The following is an 8,716-nucleotide window of genomic DNA, read 5'->3' as shown; positions in this document are numbered from 1 at the left end:
TAGTGCAACATGGGCTATTCATGAATGTAGAGGCTCTTGTGTATAAGGGCCATGTTGATTTCTTCTTCCCTTCTAAGATGGTTCCCCCTAATACAGACTACTTTTCCTATGATAATTCTGACATTGCACAGGGGGCAGAATCTCATGCTAAAGCCACGTTCCCACCTTCAGTATTTGGTCAGTATTTTACATCAGTATTTGTAAGCCAAAACCAGGAGTGGGTGAGAAATACAGAAGTGGTGACGTGTTTCTATTACACTTTTACTCTGGCAGTTCCATTCTTGGGGTTTTGGCATACAATTATAAAATACTGACCAAATACTGAAGGTGGGAACGTGGCCTAATGCACTTGCTCTGCTCCAAGTCATAACTAATGGCAGCAGTGCTAGATAAGTGACATAGGCTGAAACTGCAATTAGCACTTCTATCTCATCTGATTACGGCTAGTGATAAGTTTCTCCCTGTCAGCACTCACAAGCAGGAGACGAGCTAAAACTGTATTATACAGAAATGTGAAATGTGCTGAAGATTCTTACAGTGTAAAAGGAAATTATTACACTGCATCTAATAATTGTATGGACTAGTATCGCATAGGTTTGCATACATAAGATAGAACAGATATCTTGAGCAGCATGGGGACATACAGAAGGAACAAGGTTGGTTGCCAGAAGGGATTTTATAGGTGATGTCTTGTAGATGACAGGAAGCCAGAGACTGACATCCTGTCTTCACATTAGCACAGGTACTGGACTGGTTGTCAGACTAGGGATCACACAACCCGTAATGAAGGAGTGGAAATGTTTCTATGTCACTGAGTTGGAAGAAAATAATCTGTACAGGTAGAATGCTGCTAGGAAACAAGTATTATATGCTCAAAAAAACTGAAGTGCTTTCATTATATTTATTATATGCATTCAGCACTAGCCACAATTTGGATGAAAAGCTTTTAAAAAGAATAATCCATAACCATCTATTTATTTTACACTGATAGGTTTGAGGTAGTTTGCCCCCTCATCCGGATATAAATGATGGTAATAGTCTAGGGCAGGGTTCTGCAGCTCAGGAGCTCGACTGCGGCATCTGTGTCCAACAGCAGTGAGGTGCTGTCACTCCGATAGTGACACTTAAATGGAACCCACCATTACCTGCTGCAGGCCTCACAGCAGCCATTCCACAACAGGCTGAGCTACAAAGAATATATACTGCATACAGCACTATACAGTACGTCAAACGACTGCAGATTCAAGTCCTAAACGGACTAAAAAAAGGTTTTAAAACAATTCAAATCACCTCGCCCGTTTCCACAGTAAAATAATTTGGTATTATATCTGTAAAAGACAGATGAAAAGAAAAAATCTAAAATTAAACGATATGGTAGACACCATAAATAGGGGAAAAAATCCAAATGCAAAATATTCAAAATGTCATATGTGCCCCAGCTACGTCTGTGAACCTGCCCTATTGGGACATACAATGTAAGAAAGAGGGGTACCGGAATGGAGAGACTGTAACAGCACTCCAGCTCTGGCAAACTTTGCAATTCCATTCATTACTTGGATGGCCATTCACTTTAATGCTACAAATATATGCAGAAATCTGCTTTCCCAGCGACAACTGCACATAGTTGCATACAGTTTTTATGAGGCATCAGTGAAAGGCTGAAGTGTAAAACAGTAAGCTCCTACACTCTTCAAAAAATACAATGGTATTAAAGGGATACATTTATGGCCCAAATGGTTTCAGAATCTATCCTGAGAACGAGACATGGTCGTATACTGCTATCAAAGGAGAGGTGTTCAGAATTCGCATTAATCTGTATAGATATTCCAATATCTCCACTAAAAAAGCAAAATGGGTCTGCTTTCTTAAAATAGATGAAAGTTCCATTAATGGGTTTGCATCTACTATACATTTATATCCTACTAGATTGTGGCCCGATTCTAACGCATCGGGTATTCTAGAATATGCATGTCCCCGTAGTATATGGACAATGATGATTCCGACTGTGCCCGTCGCTGATTGGTCGAGGCAACCTTTATGACATCATCGTCGCCATGGCAACCATTATGACATCTACGTCGATACTGTGCCCGTCGCTGATTGGTTGAGGCCTGGCGGCCTCGACCAATCAGACGCGGGATTTCCATTATGACATCATCGTCGCCATGCTGTGCCCGTCGCTGATTGGTCGAGGCGGGATTTCCAGGACAGACAGACAGAAAAACCCTTCGACAATTATATATATATATATATATATATTGTATTCATATGCCATAAATGTATCAGATGCAAATACCCCTTTAACTCTCAAAAAACATTAACTGTTTATAAAGCCTTAAAGGGGTTGTCCGGAATTTTATAAGTCTGCAGTCACTCAGACTTACGAATCCTTAGTGTGCATACTGCACGCTGTCAGGATTCTCTGGCGTCAGCAGAAAGAGCCAGTGGTCACGTGACGCAAGTATGCAATTTCCATACGTGTGGCCATGAGCTGACTAGATGTGCTCAGCCTTGGACAAGTCAATTTAGTTAAGCATGGCTGTGAATGTCTAGTTGGAATGTGGCTGGAAGAATGACTATTGCATACATGCTGTCACGTGACCGCCTGCTCTTGCTACCGACACTGGAGAATCCTGACAGCGTGCGCTGCACACACAGATGATTCAGAAGTCTGCAGTCATATAGGTCGACTGCAGACTTTTCAGATGTCTGGACAACCCATTTAAATGGGTTAAAATAATGTGGCTGCATTTTGATTTCTGCATTACAGCCACAAATCCTGTTCTCACCTGAAATTACAGAATTCTAAGAATCCCCAAGTTATGTTGGGGTCAGAAGATCTGAAATTGGCGCAGGATTTCTGGGGGCAACAATGATGACAAATGTGGCCTCATTACAGCCATCCATGCTGTGAATAGATAACTTTTTAGGGTAGATGGCTGTAAAAAGTAACGAGAGAATGTATATTTTAATGTTTCATTAAAAAATTAGAAAACATTCAAGTTCATATCTACATCAGAGGTTTGATAAGAGCTTTAATCACAGGTTTCAACACTATTTCTTCTGTGAAAATGACAGAACCCCAATCGATTCCATTGCAGTCCATGGGGTCCATTTGGTGAAGTCAATTGAGCCTTAGAAAAACATTAATCAGTGTAATTTTAGATATATATATATAAAAATCAAACATATTTCTAAAAAAAAAGCAGTTTCCATTTCAGCAGTCTGTGAAAAAGAGGTGTCATCAGTTTGTGGGTACCGAGGTAAGGACTGGTACTCATCAGTAAGGAGGCTATGAAGGTCTCCTCTTTTCAGTTTTGCCTATCCTGTAACACACTGTGATGGAGGCTTATCCTGGAGATTGTGCAAAGTAATAGTGCAGCCATAAAGATGCCGGCGTCACGTTAAAATTTGATCTGGATATTTTTGCTGCAGCTGCCATAGCGCTGCCAGTCTTGCGGCATACAGGACATAGCCCCATGAGATGACCACAATGCAGACGAGAACCTAGAAAGATACAAAATTGTCACTTGGTTATAATTAATCAGACCATTTAGACATTTCAGTTATCTCATTATCAACACAGGCACGATCATAATGAAATGTACCACCCACATAGACAACACATCGTTACGGTTCTGCTCATCACCTCCATGCACAGTGACATCTGCACGTCACCAGGCATGCTCACTACAGGGTCTTTTTTTATTATGGTAATTCACGCTGGACATACAGATAGTTGGGGGGATCTGTCAGCCTCTTATGTTTGGGGGCTCCTGACTATGTACATGTCAGCAGATAGAACGATCAGACATCTTCACAACAGAATGGGTGCAAATAAGCACAGCTTCTAGTGTGGAAGCCAATGCCTTGCAGATGCACACAGTAAGGCCATGCGGGGAGCGTACGTATCTGTGTGCAATTTTACCACCCAATTTGGACTAACATATCACACCCTAAGAACTGTCACAGTGTCGTGAGAAATTCCTATAAAGAGTAGGAAACTTGGGACATTGTGACAGGTCCACATGGCCAAGGCATTAGAATCCAGTAAGTGAGAAGCTTCCTGGAAGATCACTAGGATGCCGTAATTGAGCGATCAGTGGGAAGCCCAGCAATCACATGAAAAATGGGGCCCCTTAGAGTGTTCTCAGGCACAGCACCACTATTCTTTGGTGCTGGAAAGACATAGAAAAAATAAAAGGGAAAAAGAGGAGAGGTATAATCAGCTCACCAAGGGTGGGAATCTACAGGTGCTTTTCACAAAATTAGAATATCGTCAAAAAGTAAATTTATTTCAGTTCTTCGATACAAAAAGTGTAACTCATGTATTATATAGAGTCATTCCAGAGTGATCTATTTCAAGTGTTTATTTCTGTTAATGTTGATGATTATGGCTTACAGCCAATGAAAACCCAAAAGTCATTATCTCAGTAAATTAGAATAATTAACAAAACACACCTGCAAAGGCTTCCTAAGGCTAGTTTCACATTTACGGACGAGGGCTTTGCGGAGGGCTGCGTAGTTCCTCCGTTAAGCCCCGCCTCTTCCTTCAGCTCCGCGTACGTTGGCATGCGTCCTGCGTACCCCTATCTTTAACATTGGGTAAGCAGGCCATGCGGATGCCTCTGCATGCGTCGTTTTGTCGCTGCGCTGACCGCAACATGTTGCGTTCGAAGCAGGTCGGCGCAGCGACAAAACATCGCATGCAGAGGCATCCGCATGGACTGCGTGCCAAATGTTAAAGATAGGGTACGCAGGACGCATGCAGACATAGGCGAAGCTGAAGGAAGAGGCGTGACAGTGGGCGGGGCTTAACAAAAGAACTACGCAGCCCTCCGCAAAGCCCTCGTCCGCAAATGTGAAACCAGCCTAAGTGTTTAAAAGGGTCCTTTAGTCTGTTTCAGTAGGCTCCACAATAATAGGGAAGACTGCTGACTTGACAGATGTCCAGAAGGTAGTCATTGACACACTCCACAAGGAGGGTAAGCCACAAAAGGTCATTGCTAAAGAAGCTGGCTATTCAGATTGCTGTATCCAAACATATTATTGGAAAGTTGAGTGGAAGGAAAAAGTATGGTAGAAAAAGGTGCACAAGCAACCGGGATAACCGCAGCCTTGAAAGGATTAAGAAAAGGCCATTCAAAAATTTGTGGGAGATTCACAAGGAGTGGACAGCTGGTGGAGTCATTGCTTCAAGAGCCACCACACACAGACGTATCCAGGACATAGGCTTCAAGTGTCACATTCCTTGTGTCAAGCCACTCATGACCAATAGACAACACCAGAAGCGTCTTACTTGGGCCAAGGAGAAAAAGAACTGGACTGTTGCTCAGTGGTCCAAGGTGTTGTTTTCAGAAGAAAGTAAATTTTGCATTTCATTTGGAAATCAAGGTCCCAGAGTCTGGAGGAAGAGTGCAGAGGCACACAATCCAAGCTGCTTGAGATCTAGTGTGAAGTTTCCACAATTACTCATGATTTGGGGGAGCCATGTCATCTACTGGTGTAGGATCTCAAGCAGCTTGGATTGTGTGCCTCTCCACTCTTCCTCTAGACTCCCCTGGGACCTTGATTTCCAAATGAAATGCAAAATTTACTTTCATCTGAAAACAACACATTGGTCCACTGAGCAACAGTCCAGATCTTTTTCTCCTTGGCCCAGGTAAGACGCTTCTGGCGTTGTCTATTGGTCATGAGTGGCTTGACACAAGGAATGCGACACTTGTAGCCCATGTCCTACATACCTGTGTGGTAGCTCTTGAAGCAATGACTCCAGCAGCAGTGAATCTCCCCCAAATTTTTGAATGGCCTTTTCTTAATCATTTCAAGGCTGCGATTATCCCGACTGCTTTTGCACCTTTTCTACCACACTTTTTCCTTCCACTCAACTTTCCATTAATATGCTTGGATACAGCACTGTGAACATCCAGCTTCCCCATGATTGTGGAGCCTACTGAAATAGACTAAGGGACCTTTTTAAACACTTAAGAAGCCTTTGCAGGTGTTTTTTGTTAATTATTCTAATTTACTGAGATAATGACTTTTGTGTTTCCATTGGCTGTAAGCCATAATCATCAATATTAACCGAAATAAAACACGTGAAATAGATCACTCTGTCTGTAATGACACTATATAATATGAGTTTCACTTTTTGTATTGAAGAACTGAAATAAACTTTTTGATATTCTAATTTTGTGAAAAGCACCTATACTTTATGAACAGCACCTAGAACCATTTGATAGTTATACATCAATAACTTCCCCATCGCTGGTGTTCAACCGTTGGGGCCGACACCGATCCCAAGAACTGCAGCTCTGTGAGTGGGGGGCGATCATCAGAAGTGCCGAGGACGAGCTGTGCGCAGCATTTGGTTATCTCTGGGAGGTCCCAATAAGGCCGGGGTCACGCTTGCAACTGCAATGAGAGAAACTCGCCTCAGTACCCAGCACTGCCGGCGACACTCGGGACCGGAGTGTGCGGTTGCATGTATGTCTATGCAGCTGAACACTCCGGACCCGAGTTTCGGCGACAGTGCTGGGTACTGAGGTGAGTTTCTCGCATTGCAGTTGCAAGCGTGACCCCGGCCTAAGAATGAATGTAGTGGCAGTGCTCATGATCGACTTCCGCACCATTCACAAGGAACCCTTCAGAGCCCTGGTTCTCGGGACCATGAGGGCCAATCCCACGACAATTGTATAGGTACCCTCTAATCCCATGGATATGGGGCAACTTCCAAATGTGATAAGAGCCCTTTAAGTGTGCATAGAAAGGAAGGCCTTAGACCAGGCTCACAATGATGGCAGAAGGGGTTCCTCCGATAATGGAGACATGGTGCCAGGTAGGTCTCCAGTGACTACAGCGGGTCCATCTATCACACTGCACTTTTTCTAGTTGTGGAAATGGTACCTGTGAAGTATCCGCCTAACACAAGTTCCCCCGCAAGTGTGAACTTAGGCTTCTACTTTTCCATCTTGATGGGTCCATTTCTTGCTTTGACTCAATAAGGCTAGGTTCCCATTGCGTTAATGGGATAGCGCTAACGGACAGCGTTGCACGGCGAAATTAACGCCGTGCACCGCGTCCGTTAGCGCTCCCATTGCCGGCAATGTTAGAGCGCATTGCTAGCGCGTGTCATTTTCGGCACGCGCTAGCGATGTGCCGGTCTTTTGTAGCGCGCCTCGGACGCTGCTTGCAGCGTCCGCGGCGAGCCAGAGGTCCGTTCCCCGCTCTCGCAGATTGGACATCTGCGAGAGCGGGGACGTTAACGCAACCCCTGAACGCGGCCCCGAAAAAGACATTGCGTTAGCGCAATCCGCTAGTGCTCGCGCTAAACGGATTGCACTAACGCAATCTGAACCTAGCCTAACTGCATGTGTTATAAAAAAAAAGGTTTGTGGCTAGATTGCCTCAGCAACTCAACTAGTGCCCAGGAAATGCTGCCCTAAGGCTGGGGTCACACCAGTTATTAGGACTCTTTCACACTTCCGTCTTTTTCCTCCCGTCAAAATCCGTTGATTTTTGAAAAAACGGATCCAGCAAATTTTTCTGCAGGATCCTGTTTTTTCCCCATAGACTTGTATTAGCGACGGATTGTGATGGATGGCCATCCGTCGTGCACTGGATCCGTCGGAAAATATTGTCCGTCGGGCGGGGACAACGCACAGAGGAACATTTTTTCTGTACGTCGGAAAATCGCTCAGCGACGGGTCCTGCGCGCTGTCAGTCGTTGGCTATAATGGAAGCCTATGGGCGTAGGATCCGTCGCTGACTGTGAAAAGCTGGAATCCAGCGACAGGTTCCATCTTTTGAAACTGAGCATGCCCGGAAGGATTTCCCATTAGGGAAATTCTCGCTCGCTCACTATGCAGCATCAATAGTAAAAAGATATAATGTTAAAAAAAAAAAAAAAATCGCAATATTCTCACCTTCCGACGTCCTGCGCAGCGTTACCGATGCTCGCAATGCTCGCGGCAGCTGCCGTTCCCAGTAATGCATTGCGAAATGACCCGATGCGTCATCAGAGGTCATTGTAATGCAAGGCATTACTGGGAACGGCAGCTGCCGGGAGCATCGCGAGCATCGGTAACGCTGCGCGGGACGCCGGAAGGTGAGACTATTGCAATTTTTTTTTTTTTTTTTTTAAACTTGGGTTGTTGTGTATGCGTTTTCGCAGCGGAAAACTGCAGCGAAGACACATACACAACAGGTGCACATAGCCTCGACGGGTCCGTCAGAAAAGCGAGCCCAGTGCACCCGTTTTTTACAATCTGCGCAGCAGAAAACGCAAGTGTGAAAGTAGCCTTAGGCGCTGCACAGAGCCAATTTGTCAGGTGTCCATCTCCGTGTCCGTCATTTTACCAGAAAAAACCGTGCAGAATGCGTCTTTCGGTAAGAATTACAGAATTTAGCCCTAACCAATAAGATTACAGCTTTCATGGCAGGCAAATAAAAGCAGCAATGTGATTGGCTGCAGCTAGCCAGCATGCGATTTGTGTTACGGCACTCCAGCATTGATAGCTTGTCTCACCAGTGACTGGAGCCTCTCCACGGTCCTGCGGCTGACGAGAATCATGAGAGCGGTGAGCGGAGAGCTCTCTAGGTTGCTGCTCTTGCACTTAGCACTATAGCAACGAAAAAGGAAGCGCCGCGTAAACGCTGAGCGCCATGACGTCACTAACCTGACTGAGGAACTCGGCCATCTTTGAACCTGGCAGAC

The 8,716-nt window shown here is 44.8% G+C and overlaps 1 protein-coding gene across 1 annotated transcript; it reads right to left on the bottom strand.

The window, feature by feature from the left end:
* Nucleotides 1-2,949: 2,949 nt before the first annotated feature.
* SMIM27 (small integral membrane protein 27) lies at nt 2,950-8,659 on the bottom strand. The gene is made up of 2 exons (XM_077250116.1): nt 8,528-8,659; nt 2,950-3,507 (listed from the first exon to the last, which is right to left on the bottom strand). Exons 1-2 carry the CDS (start codon nt 8,570-8,572, stop codon nt 3,400-3,402), a joined length of 153 nt encoding a protein of 50 aa, XP_077106231.1. The 5' UTR covers nt 8,573-8,659; the 3' UTR covers nt 2,950-3,399.
* Between the last annotated feature and the right edge of the window lie 57 nt (nt 8,660-8,716).

The sequence above is a fragment of the Ranitomeya variabilis genome, chromosome 1 (assembly GCF_051348905.1).
Source record: "Ranitomeya variabilis isolate aRanVar5 chromosome 1, aRanVar5.hap1, whole genome shotgun sequence".
NCBI classification, from domain to species: Eukaryota; Metazoa; Chordata; class Amphibia; order Anura; family Dendrobatidae; genus Ranitomeya; species Ranitomeya variabilis.
The sequence above is the reverse complement of the archived record's forward strand: the minus strand, read 5'-3'. Positions and strand labels throughout refer to the sequence as shown.

Coding starts and splice junctions, on each gene's coding strand:
- SMIM27 (XM_077250116.1), bottom strand. CDS start 8,572: ATGATTCTCGTCAGCCGCAGGACCGTGGAGAGGCTCCAGTCACTG. Junction 3,508..8,527: donor TGGAGAGGCTCCAGTCACTG/GTGAGACAAGCT, acceptor GTATCTTTCTAG/GTTCTCGTCTGCATTGTGGT.